The sequence below is a fragment of the Plectropomus leopardus genome, chromosome 16, assembly GCF_008729295.1.
Source record: "Plectropomus leopardus isolate mb chromosome 16, YSFRI_Pleo_2.0, whole genome shotgun sequence".
Classification (NCBI taxonomy): Eukaryota; Metazoa; Chordata; class Actinopteri; order Perciformes; family Serranidae; genus Plectropomus; species Plectropomus leopardus.
In genome coordinates, this window is record NC_056478.1 from 29064316 (window position 1) to 29078343 (window position 14028).

Genomic DNA, 14028 nt, shown 5'->3' on the forward strand with positions numbered 1-14028 from the left:
ATCAGTTTTGGACGAAAGCTTCTGCCTCCTATGGGTTGTTAAGACATTCTTAATCATGTATCATCACATGGAGGCACAATTTGACGATCACACTCTTGTGATGTCGATATAAAAAGCTGATGTGTGGCGTAAGATGTCCTAACAGCACAGGGAGTAGTGGTCTCCTCAACAACAACCAGCAGGCGTTGGCACAAGGCCTCATTCCCACAGCAGCAGCAGCACATTATGGCCGCGTGGAGGAGGACTGACTGACTGTGCGGAAAAAGCAGGCTCCAGAGTGCCATTGTGAGCACACAGAAACAATTTGTACCGTCTTCCTTCCCACAGTTATCTATCTCAACATACTGCATGCACAAATGTTGTTTATCTGATCCTGTGTGCAGCCAGATGTCAGAAATATGTGTATCACAACTTCAGGTTCCGTCCACATCTGAATCAAAACTAGTACCAGTTCCAGTACCTGGAATTCAGTATCAGTACCCAAAAGCACAATTTTTTTGGTACAATACTGACAAAAATGCTGAAACTATTCCAGCAGATTGGCACTGCTGCAGTAGTTGTGGGTTAGTTTTGAGAGGCAAACAGAGCAGCTGCAGAGCTCCATGGCTTTGGGGCGAAGGCACTGAGTATCCTAATAAAACATGGACCAAATATGGTAAGAAACTGGTAAAAAAAAAAGTTACAAGAAAAGTACCCAAAAATAAGCAAAAAAAAATTCAAAAATCAAAAACCAGAAAATGGCCCGACAGAAATAATTATAACGAGTACATTCTTTCTGCATCAAAATAGTCCAGCCTTAACTGGTGCTGCCGGCTGATATGAGTGCTGTATTTTTATATTTATAAGCACATATTCCACTCATTTATGAAGTTATACAAGCTCCGTCCTAAAATGCTTCAAAATAAAATGCATCGTATCTGCAACTGATGATGGTATTCTGTCCACAGAGATACAGTCAGATAGCTTTTGTTTTGAAAGGGAAGCAAGGAAGTTGAGGTAAAACTTTGTATTTCTTCATCTCTGTGAGAGGGACAGACTTTAAACGGTAGTATAAAGTGGTACAGAGTCAACAAACGCAAGCGTCATGCGTAGCAAAACCGGCGAGCCACCGTTTCTCTAGCTGTTCTGCAGCTGACATGCACTGTTCGCTTCGAGCACTCGATCATGTTAGTATCAAAATACAGTAAATGCCTAAAAAAAAGTCAGTGGTATTTTTTCTTTGTTTAAAAAAGTTTTACAGTTTACAACATTCTAGAGAAAACTGTCAGCATGGATCTGAAAGACAGACAGTTTTATGAGGGGCGGTGAGGAGGAATGGCGAGACTGAGAGAGCTATAGCTAAAAGCTTTTCAGGTTAAAACGCTCTATCTTCCAGGCCACCAGTTAGTCATGATTTTCCACTTGGGGAATCCATCAATGCCCTGCAGAGTGGAATCAGGAGCCCTCAGAGGTGTGATAGGCTATCAGAGCTGGACAGGCACTTCAGAATGAGAGATGAACCACTTTTAAGAGTCTGCTCAGAGCCTCATCCACCGGTATCTTCTGGGAAGGCAGCGGGCTGCTCCAGCTTTGATGGCGGGGCCAGCGGCAGCTCCCACTCAGCCTGGGACTCCTTGGGGTCATGGACAAGATGTCCTGGAGTCAAAACCAAATCTCACAGGGAGATATCTGATCTCCAGTGTGTAAGTTATCTGTCCATCAGTCTGTCTGCCCAGCCATCCATCTGCATAACTTCTATTTATGATAACAATGTATTCACTAAAGTAGAGCCCTGCTAAATATAGATTTATATATATTTATATTATATTTTTGAGGCAGATGCCAATATTTGTATTTGTGTGTTTATAAAGTAGTAATTTTCAGGTGGGGTACACCCTGGACAGGTCGCCAGACTATTGCAGGACTGATACACTTTAAAAAATATTACACATTAATATTATTTTCTACTTTCATTAAGTTCATTTTATTTAACCAACATCAGTCCTAGTGAGAAATATAAAATAATTATTATTTTTCAAAATTTTAACCTTTTAAATGCCAGGTTTTTCCTCATCATGCCACTATTTTAAGACCAAAAAAAAGAAAAAAGAACTGTTTTCAATATACCACATGCAAAAAATTGTTTATCAGTAGTGCATCTGGTGGAGATAGCATGTATTTTCTTCATATGCCAAATATGATATCATCAGGTGGAAAGTAGAGGTCCAGAATGACACCCAGAAATAATACGCTGCGTGTTTTTATGCTTTGATGGGTGTGGGATCAAAAATTATTTTCTCTTAACTTGAAACATAAGAGAAGCCAACTCCAGATGAACCAAGTGCTCTTAACCACCCAAATCTGCTCTTACCCAGGTGTGCTCATGATGAATCGCACTTCAGTCACCTATCAGCACAGGTAAGGCCCCCTGAACACTACATAAAGGCAGGCTTTGTGCTGTGTGCAAAGACTACAGGTACATAAACAAGACTGGAGATATGAAACCAAAAAAAGGTGTGAGAAGAAGAAATTTGAAGTGAAACTGACATAGGCCTGCTGTAAAGTGCCCTTGCAGAAAGGTTTAAATAAATGTAATGAATCAAAATATTTAAAGAAAAAGCAGCAGTTCCTCATACATAAAGTATATATGAGAAGCTGAAACCATGAAATGTTTTGCAGGAAAATGACTTAAACTTACAAAAAAAGTAGTCGCCTATTATTTTTTTAATTAATCAACTAATTGTTTCAGCTGCACTAGTATATTTTCATATTTTCAGTTTGTGCGCAAAAATCTTAATTTGTGAAGTAGTTATCTGATAACAGTGTTGGAGTAAAAAGTACAATATGTTTCTCTGAAGTGTAGTGAAGTAGAAGTAGAAGTTGGTATGAGATTAAGATACTCAATTAATGTAAAAGTAAGCTCAGATATGTGCTTAGTTACATTCCAGCACTGGTGAGCAGAGAGAAAAAAACTGAAAGTGCAGTAATTAGGATCAATGCACCTAGTATAGTAGTATCATTTTAGCCTGAAATGTAATACTACAATTATTACAGTAACTCTAAAACATTATCTAAATTTGATTAAATGATATTTGTGCATTTTTTAAATTTTCCTCAAATATAAAACTTTTATTTTTTCTTGGTCTTGGCAACAAGTTGTGGACTATGACAACAAGATGTTTTTTTCTTATATTGATTTATCATAAAAAAAAATTTACCTTTAAGAAGAACAAAAAAGTATCAGTGAATCCCCAAAAACATTGGGTACTAACAAATAAGAACAAATCCTAAATACGAGACAAAAATGAGATTTTTTTTTTTTTACTTATATCGTTTTGTGCATGAGGCCCAGTGTAAAGAGGACACTATTTCTAACTGACCTCAAACACATCTTTGTAATTTACAGCATATTTACACTCAAAGACGAGAGAATGTCATTTAGCGAGCTAAACCAGACAGCCGCCAGACAACAACTTGATGGGATTTTCACAGTGATTATGTTGCAGTCGTCATTGGCACGATGGTTACTCAGTCACGGGAGTTGTCTGCACTCTGGACTCCCAAAGCAAGCAAAGTGTGATTATTTTTCATTCTTGCAGTGGAATGGGGGCGATGGTTTATCCCTGTGTGTTGCCTTTACAGCTGATCTGCACACATTGGGCCTCATGCAAGAAACTATATACAAACAATTCTTCTCTTATTTTTGCTCCTATCCATGATTTCTTCTCATTTTGTCAGTACCTGCTGATTTTTGGGATTTACCAATGTTTTCTTATTTTTGCTTTTTTTTTTTCTTAGGTAAGAGAACATTTTTCGAGTGATCCACAGCACTCGTACCAAGTTAAGAGAAAAACGTCCCATTTTCACAGACCAATGGAACACATCTGAGGAACATTTCAAAAATTCTTTAATCATTTCATTAAATTTAGCTGATTATGCTTTAGATTGATTATAATGACTGGATTATTAAATTACAGGGCTAAAGATATATTTGGTGCACTGATTCACATTACTGTGACTTCAGTTCCTGTGCATTTCAAGTACATTTACTCAAGTCAATTATTAGATAACTACTTTACAAATTAAGATTTTTGCACACAAACCATATAAAAGTGTATAAGAGCAGCTGAAACAATAAGTCGATTAATTAGAAAATTGAATGGCAACTATATTTATAATTGTTTAAGTCATTTTTAATTCAAAAAAACATTTAATGGTTCAAGCTTCTCTTATACACTGTATGTATGAGGACTTCCTGCTTTTCTTTTTATTATTAAAATTGTTCATGATTTATTCCTTTTTTTCAAACCTTTTTGCATACATACTTTTACTTTTAATACTTTGATACATTTCCCTGAAATCATATTTACTTTGTTTAAATTCATTTAAAAGTGGCATACATTAGTTTTACTACTGCAGAAGTTTTAACTGTTCTTCCAGCCTTTTATAGCGTCATCTCTCCAGTGTTGACCATGCGCCAAAGTGGTTGCTCACGCCACAAAACCTGCCCTTATATAGAGTTTAGGGGACGTTACATGTGCTAATAGGTGACTTATGATAAAGTGAGATTCAGTATTGATCACACCTGGGTAGAAGAATGTTTGATGCATCTTGACGCGTCTAAGGTTTTCTCTTACAAGAATTTTAATATAGAAAATATAAGCAAAATATAAGAGAATGTTGCTGCATGAAGCCCATTGCTATAATAACCACAGAAATGATGACAAAGCTTTGAATATAAGACCCAAATTGTAAAAATTTAAAAAAAAAAAAAAAAAAAAAAGTAATTATGCTTTAAAACAAAAAGCACTTTACTAGGTCTAAAACCGATACATCCATTATCAAATGCCAGAAAATCAATAAGAATCATCTGCTACAGTGACTTTCTAGGATGCCCATTTTACAATTTCTTTGACCATGTCCCCTTTAAATCAAAGCAGAGCATGGGCTGTCTGACTCTATACTCTTCACAGAGAACAAGTGTCTAAACTTTTGCTCCTGTTTGTGTGTGAGTGTGTGTGTGTCAGGTGGAGGGATTTTGAATATGGTCACACTTGCTAACCATATTTTTCACTTGATAGCTGAATATTAATCAAAAGAGTGTGAGCACAATACAAATGTGTACTTGCCACCATCACAAGAAGTCAGGCCTCTCTGGAGAGTAACCTTCACTGAAGTGTACTTGGCATCTGATAAAGTAGTTCCAGTTGGTGTCATCCTTATAGTTGGGGAATAAGGCTGTGCAGCCCTTGATTGAATAATCAATCATTTAGACACATGCTTTGTTGTCAATGCTGGCTTGTTACAGCAACGTCCGACTTTGAAGACATTATTTTTTAGATGGATTGGCCCCTCTGCTTTGCTCTAGCAGCATGTATAATAAAGTTGGCCTTGATTGTCTCACAAAGGGTAAAATAGGACCGGAGCATCACCACATTTATAATACTATAATGAGTAAAATAAGGTTGTCAAAAGTAGTTAAATATGTTTTGTTATCTAGTCTTTGAAACAATATTATCAATTATACATTTAATATAGGGCAGGGCGATATGGCGTTAAAACAATGTTGCATTATTTAAAGGCTATATTGAGATACATGATATATATATCAATATTTTTAAATGACCTTTTAATTCATGTTAACTACTTAAATACATAATTATTGAATGAACTGCAGTTACAGTAAAGTTAAATAAAATATCTACTGTCCATGTTTACCCTATGCTTCTTGTTTGCTGCTTCTTGTTGATGCAGAGGCGAGCCCATCTGTTGGTTGTTAACAATGTTCATATTGTTAAACTTCAGTATTTGCATATGCCAAGACTTAAGATATATGGTAATATTAAACATGTTTCATTTTGTCAGTGTCTAGACTGTAAAAAGTTTGACTGAAGAAAGCTCGGGCTGAGTTTCATGACTGCAGCATGCACCTGCTGAGGTAAAACTCCACTGACTTTATTCCAGCACTGGAAGTTTGTCTGAGCTTGAAAATGTGTTTGGTCTAAGGCTGGCATAACCTGCAAAACTATGGGACTTATAAAAACTAGAAGTCCATCCACCCCCCTGACCTCCACACCCTTACTTACTGCCTGTCTACATACAAACTACTTCCTGCATTAGCACAGGATGCAGACATTTGTCTGATATGAATGCACTGTGATTCTTTGGGATGCTGTGCTGGAAGCAGAGAGGGGAGGGGAGGCACTCCTGGTCTCAGCACAGCATCCTCTTAACACCACGGTCCCTGCCAGTGCCTGGATACACTGTGACAGGCGCTCCAGTGCTCCATATCCAATGCCCATTTTTGGCTCTTCCTTCTGGTAACAGTAAGCAGAGATGACAAGGAAAAGCCCTTTCCCAGGCCTTTGCCTCTGGCCTCTGCTGGGTTCGCAGAGGTCCGGTCACTGGCCCAAGGCGATAGGCTGATAATCCTTGTGCACCAAATCATCTTATGTAACATATATTTTGAGTGTTTGCCACTGGGAATGATTCAGAGTTGGACCAGAGGGGAGAGAGGAGACACTATTGCATAATTACAAGCCAACTCCAAAGATGTGAAAGGCACAGAGCGCAGGAGAGGGAGAGAAAAGATTCCTCCAAACTCAGAGCACTTTTTATTGCTCCTCTGTTGCTGCTTCCACCACAGCCAGGGATACTACGGAGAGCTAATCCCACTCTTTCAGTCAGCTCCTGATTTAAGAGGAAACGGTCGGGAAAGATAAGGTGCAGGAAAGAGGGATGGGGTAGAGATTTTTTGCAGTAGGCAGTGCACTATCTGCAGCCATTAAAATAAAAAATATATAATGTAGAGCACACTGTAAAATCTGACAGGTAGATTTTACTTGGAAAACATCGAGGGAACCGATTGCCTTATAAAATGTATGTAAATATAATTAGTCTTAATTTAATGTTAAGTTTCCTTAAAATGTACTTAGATTTACTTTATCTTAAGAAGTTCAAAATGACATTTTCAGTTAAATCAATATTTGAAAGTTTAAGCAGCTTCAGTAAAAAGTTTACTGTGCTATATATCTGTATCTGTATATTTCTGTTGCCAACTAGCCAGTTATATCTGTATTTTTTTTCACCTTTTGAAACCTGGACCGACATTAGTTTCCTTGTGCAGTGTTGAGACGTCTTCACGAGCTATTTGATCATTTGAAACCTGACCAAATTGCTTTGTTTTCTTTTGAAAACACGGAGAGGAAAAAAAGGAATGAAAAACCTGGCAAGGAAACTCACACAAATTTAAAGAAATTAGTAAAAGATAAAAAGGAAATTAACTAAAACTTAGTTTTAAATAAACAAGGGAGGATTATTACAAAATCATCCAAAAAACAGGCGGGAATGTCCAGAAAATTATCTATCATTTAATTTTTTTTTTTCAATGCTCAGTAATTTTAAAAGGTTTTTTTCTTCCATTTTATTTATTTATTTAAAAAAAAAAAACTTTTTTCAGTTTTTTTGTCTATCTTATATCTATATTTTATTTTATTTTATTTTAATCTCTTGGGGTTTTTTTTAACAAATATTTGAGCCATGCCTTGTTAAGTTGCTCTTTGCCCTTCCCTGCATGCTTGTAGAAGAAATTAAACCAATTTGCTCAGGTTTCAAAGGGTTAAACTTGTTTACAAAACAGAAATTGTAGATCTGCTACCTTCATCTTTGGCAAAATCAAGTTAATATTGACTAACTTAGTTTATTTGAGTTGCCTACACTTAGAAAGAACAAGGTAAATTTCACCCAAAACAAAGTAAATTAAGTAAATACAGCAAAATGTTTTAATTTAACAATTAGATATAAAGTAAATAGAAATTAAGACTAATAGTTAGACTTACTTTCCTTTCTCAAGGCAATCTGTCTTTAGGGTTATTTTAAGGGAGAGCAACTTGTCAGAATTCACAGTGCAGGAACATCCACAGAAAAATAAAGGGCCAGCCAGGGGTCAAAACAAAAACAGTGAGCAAACTCAAGGTTTTATGTCAAGAGTGCATCAGTGTACATTCATTTCAAAAATATTAATTTTATACTCCAGCATGTTAACATTCTGAGTATTTCCAAATGGACCTCATGGGTGCTAACAGCTTCAAGCTACGTATCCTGTTATACATATTCATGGGTTGTGGGTGGAATGCTAACAAGGGTTCCCCAGCAGGCTAATTGAAGGTGTCGGTGGAAAAAACGGCACAATGGAGTGAAAATTGAGTTACATAAAAGCATCTGGTGTACAGCTGTATGTCTCCAAGGAAATCACATCAAGGTTTTCTTTCATGTAAGATATATAAAAAGGATGAAAAACAGCAACGTTCTGATGCACACTTTGTAGATCTGTCCGAGGGTTGCAGACGTGAGAACGCACCATCTAAGACATTCTGAAATGACTCGTCAAACATTATGAGCAATGCAATTTCTAAGGCATTTTGTAAAACTGAGCCTAATGTCCACTTAATGCATCGCAACCTAAGGCAAGCCAACATTCTTAAGAACTCTCTGGGCCTCTTGCACACTTTGTCAATAAACTGCAGTCCATGAAAGCACAAGATACGAGTTGAGGACAGACACAAGCGGCCCTGCAGCACTTTTCATTCATTCATTCATTTTCATTTGCATGACTATGGGACAGAAAGTGACAAAGAAAGAGGAAGAGGAGGTGGAAGGTGGACTACTGTACACACTTTTTCTCTGAGTTATTAGCCTAATAACTGCAGATGTAATGCTGCTTTTATCAATTTTTTACTTTGATATTTTCTATACAGCAGCAATATGGTACAATTCCACAATACTTTTAACAAATATCTCTATATCAATATTGTGGTGATATTGTAGGGTTGACTGTTGGTACTTTCACAAAATATTCAAACAATGACATTTCTGGTTAATCATCATCCATAATATGGATACAATGACTAACTGGGTAAGGCAAATAATAAAACAGCTAGAGAAGTCTGATAAGATCATAGAATGAAATCAAATTACTGGAATGAAGCCTTTAAAAACCAGCAAAAGACCAGACTTATAAGACTAAGATAACTCAAATTTAAGACAATATCTATTCTTATTTCTTAAAGTCCTGACCGGCAGTGGTCGCGACATTTTGGCTTTTTTAATGACTTGGCCTCTACAATAAAGGCTTTTTCTCTTGTTTATCCTGTTGGGTCATATTTTTATCTCTTATACTATTTAAATTTAATATTTTTTATTCTTCCTTTATGTTAATTGTTTTGCACCAAAACACCAAGTCAAATTCCTTGAATATGTAAATGTAATTGGCAATAAAACTGGATTCTGATTCTGATTCTAATGTTTACCAGGAGCACCCGACACAAGTTTTTGACCTAAATTTGATTACAGTCTACAAAGCAACCAGTCATCTCTCTTTTTCAAATGATCTATTCTTATATCACAATATTGATATGAATCAATATACTGCCAAGCCTGACAGTGCCAAGTCACTTTGTGCTAAGCGGAAACTAACGATGCACACTTGTTTCACGATCACTGATTAGGCAGATAATCTGCAAAAACATCACAAGAAACAATCATCATTACAGCAAGGCTGAAGCCCTTCATCAAAACACAACTTTGTGAAATACTCAACTATAACAAGCATGTTGTTATTTGTGTAACAAATAAATGAATGAATTAACTGAATCACTGGTCTGTAATTAATGATTCAATACAAAAAAAAGTCCTGGCAATGTTGGCAAGCAGGGCCTCATGAAACACTGCCACAAACAGCGGCCAACTCACTAAGGCATCAAAGTTACTGAGATATTCAGTAGAGCTGAAAAAAATTTATCATTTAACAGAGTAAAAATTGACTGAAAATATATCAGCAATTTCTTTGATACTTGATCAATTACTCAAGTAGTTTTTCAGCAAAGATGATCAAAATTCACTGGTACAATGTTTGGAAATGTGTGCATTTTCTGCTTTTTTTGTTTAATGATTCTACATTTAATGTACTTTGGGTTTTCTTAGACAAAACAAACGATTTAAAGCTGTCATCTTGGGTTTTCTCGTTTATTTTGATGGCCGTTCTCAACATTGTCTTTAACTTTTTATAGACCAATGATTCACTGATTAATTGGTTAAATAATAAACAGATTGATCAATACGGAAACTGCACATTAGTTGCAGCCCTAATATTTAATATTTCATCTTGCATGTATGTAATTTACTAAGTGTATTATGGTCAGTGAGGAACTGGTCCACAGTGATTTAACAGGTGCTTTAAACAAAAACTCCAGTCAGATTAGCTCTAAGATACAATAATTCTGAAACTCTGAATATTAAAACTGAAAACACCAGTTTCCAACCCAGTGGCTCAAAGCAAATCTTGTACAGTATGCCTATGAGAACTGAGCACCTGCATGTGTGCATGTGTGTTTGTGTTTGTGTGTGTGTGTGTTTGTGTTTGTGTGTGTGTGTGTGTCCTTGACGTGAGAGTTGTACACTTGTAGAGCAAACATGAAGCTCATATGATACTCTAGTGAGTACTTGGTGATACGTGGCAGAACTCAGTGCTTTCATTATGTTACCAGTAACTTTTCTGGAGTTTTTTTTTGTGTCAGCAAACCACTGAAAATCTCAGTTTCAGTTTAAGTCACATTATGTGTGCTGTTGGAACATTTCCTGTGTTCCAACAGCTTTAGTAGACTTTACACCAACATAATTCAAAAATCTGAAAGGGGGAAAATTTACCAGAAATTCAAACATGTCACACAGACTGTCTTGCAGGTTTGGGCAATTAATAAATCTTTTCTCTCTCACTCATGCGCACAAACAGTGAGTATGTTTACATGCACACTAACAGCTACGGCTACAACTGACAATTATTAATATCGATTGATCTGCTGATTTTTTTTTTTTTAAATTGATCAATCTTTTAATCTCTGAAAGAGTTAAAAATAGTCATAGAGCAGTAGTTCTGCATAGGTGACAGAGCTTTGAAATAAGAGAAGTGCAAATATAACAGTATTTTTGACCAAAGGCCATGAAAAGAGTGCCACTGGAATGAGCCCTTAAACTCGGAGATGAGTTAGCATTTAAGCACTCCGGGTTCTTTCCTCTTGAAATCAATGGGTTTTTTGAATGGGTTCTTGGTTACATGCCTGAAATAAGGTCTCTGGCTATGAAGAAAAATTAGATACTGCTCAAGCCTACTTACACTATTATGATATCCAAAATCTAAACCAATATCTCATATCATATCATGACACTGACACAATGTTGATATATTACGCAAGCCTAATAAGTGCTAATATGTTATCAATATTCCAACAGGGTAAGATTTTGGAACATTGCTTGAAAATAATATCCAAGTAGTCACATAAAAGCAAAAAAAAAAAAAACTAAAAATAGTAGTTCCATCTTTGTTACAGTCTGACTCTGACTCACTTGTTTCCAGGAAAACAACCCTGATAAATATCCCTGCAAATCACCACTGACACACCACTGACCCCACACAGGTCATCCTCTGTGTCCAAAACCCTCGCTGCTGCTGTTGTTTTTCACTACAAACACCATTCATAAATGAACATGACTTTGGCTACAAACGCAGACGTGTCCTAAACTAACAGTAGCATTACACAACTGAGCACCACGTACTCTTTCAGCCCCGAAAGACAGCTAACTTCATGATAATGCAATTCAAACAGAAGCTGAATGAAACTGTTTTTGTTCTGAGCACTAAATAATGCAAGAAGAAAGTATCTTTAAATGGAGTTCACGATTGAAAAAAACAGCAAATTTAAACACATAGGTTGGTTCGCATTAGCTAGTTACTGTGTGTTAATTAAGAAATGTCAACAGTGAACTGGAGGGTTTAAACTGTGTCGCTGCCGTTAGCAAACTCGCCGACATTTGTGGAACAGAAAAACAACACTATAAAGAGTGCTTACCTGGGCTCTTGAGGTTGTATTTATTCTCCATGCTGACAGACGCTGAAGTCTCTGTTAAAAGATAAAAGAGCTGTTCAGTTTCTGATGCTAACTAGCTAGCTAGCTCCCAGCTAACTACTTAACGCTAGCTACACTTAGCAGCCCGGCTTGCTGAGCGGTCCTCAAATAAGAGCAGGACAGCTGAAACCGAAGGTCGGCCACTCTCCCCGGTGCTCCGGTATGAAGCTGAGACAGAAGACGTGTGACAGCAGGCGTCACGAGAATACTGAGGAGTTGTTTCTCAAGTTATCCGCTGTTTCGTTTTCTAAACTGTTTGTTAAATGTTATCCGTGTGACGTCATGTGTGGAAACGTAAACAGGAAGTGGCTGACTACTGGCTGGCTTTCTTCTTCGCCTGTGGAGGCTGAGGCGGCGCAGGCTGCTGTCTTTCATTACTCTGCACACACTGAAAACAAATAATTTCTTTATTGCATCAATCTGTTTGAGTTGTGACAACTTTTAATGAAACCACGTGCAAGGAACGCACAACACTGAGTAAGGGGATTTAGCGTTTCTTTAACAACTAACTGCATTTTTAAGTAGTGCTTACAACCATGTATTTTAGGGACTTTTTAAATTTTGTGTTTTACCGTCATACACGTACATTTACATATTTTTCTGTTATTGATGTTATTAATAACATTTTGTTTTTGTCTTGGTCTGGGTACTGATTGGATTTGTAGTATCTCTCTTGTCTTAGTCCTGTCTTGGTCTTGTATTACTCTGTTTTTCACTTGCTACCAACACTTTTGCTTAATCTTTACTGGACTGACCAACTATTACTGTCTTATTTTAACTGTCCTTAACTGTCCTATTTGGAAAAAAAATTAATTCACGAATTGTTGAGGGGGAAAAAAGAAGTGCTCACTTAATCATTTATAGCATAAACACAAGGTTTTAAGTTTTAAAAAAAAAAATCCTTTGTGTTGTAGTTGTTGTGACCTGCAGGTCCCTAACACAATGTCTTAACTGTCTGAATTTGTCCAGGCATGTTAAGTAGTCAGAAGAGGGGAGGAAAAGTGAAATCATCAAGCCAATTTCATTAGGTTACTAAAACTTGAATTTTGTTTTAAATAAATTAAGGCTGAAATTTCAGTTTAAATTACACACACTATTAGGTTGATGTACGTGTCAAAAATGTTATGTCGACCGAACTCTTCAAAATATTATTTGCAAAATAAAAAGGTTTATCAATAAATTTGAATGTTTATCCTGCTACCACACATTTAATTATGGATGGTTTAATTTAATTATGGAAATGGAGGTGATAGGTTGCCTGCAATATTTTTTAATTTTATGTCAGTTTCTCTCTTACAGCAAATATGACACCAAAAACTTTAATGTTATAAGAAAACAGAACATTTCATTATGAAATTTAACCACTGCAAAAAAAGTTGTTGTTTTTTAAAATAAGATCAAAAGAAAAAAATGTGTAGCACTTAATAATGTTTTTAATTGACAGCTTTAACTATTGATGTGTCAATTTCAGTAGGCTATAATAATTTTTAGGTTCACAAATTTGGATTGAAATCCAGTCAAATAACCAAATTTTCAGAAGAAATGTTTATTTCTGATTAGTATGAAACATGATCAAATTGTTTTAAATAAAAAAACACAAAAAATATCATAAGCACGTTTTTGGAATAAATAAGGATCACAAGTTGTCAGAATTTTCAAAACTAAATGATTAACATTTAAAGAAAAAAATATGTCGTAGCTTGTTTTTCTTGTTCTAATGAAGGAGGGTCAGTCTTGATCAATTAATATCAATTTTGAAAGTAAGAAAACCTGCTTTCAGACTCCTAAATAATAAGCTTTAAAACCTCATAATCACAGGACTGACTCGTTGGGAGATACATTTGTTCATTTAAAACACGACCTGCATGAACTCATAGCATCACATTTAGGACATTCCAGAATTTCAGAATTAAAATGATGGGTTGACTGAATCTTTTACTAATCCTTTATTAAATCTGGGGTAGGCAGTTTAATATCGGCATCCTTGGCCAAAAAATTCAGAATAAACTTTGAGCATATTGTAATTTGAGTGGTCTGATTGAACACTACAACTGACTATAAACGACCCAATACACGTCAATATCGGCAA

At 36.0% G+C, this 14028-nt stretch overlaps 1 protein-coding gene across 1 annotated transcript in view; it reads right to left on the minus strand.

The window, feature by feature from the left end:
- Window positions 1-12227, minus strand: part of ube2j1 (ubiquitin-conjugating enzyme E2, J1) — a 57151-nt gene extending 44924 nt beyond the window's left edge. Inside the window, exon 1 of the mRNA XM_042503734.1 lies at window positions 11883-12227. Within this exon, the coding sequence (XP_042359668.1) occupies window positions 11883-11913 (31 nt within the window). The 5' untranslated portion in view covers window positions 11914-12227. The remainder of the gene's footprint in view (window positions 1-11882) is intronic.
- Between the last annotated feature and the right edge of the window lie 1801 nt (window positions 12228-14028).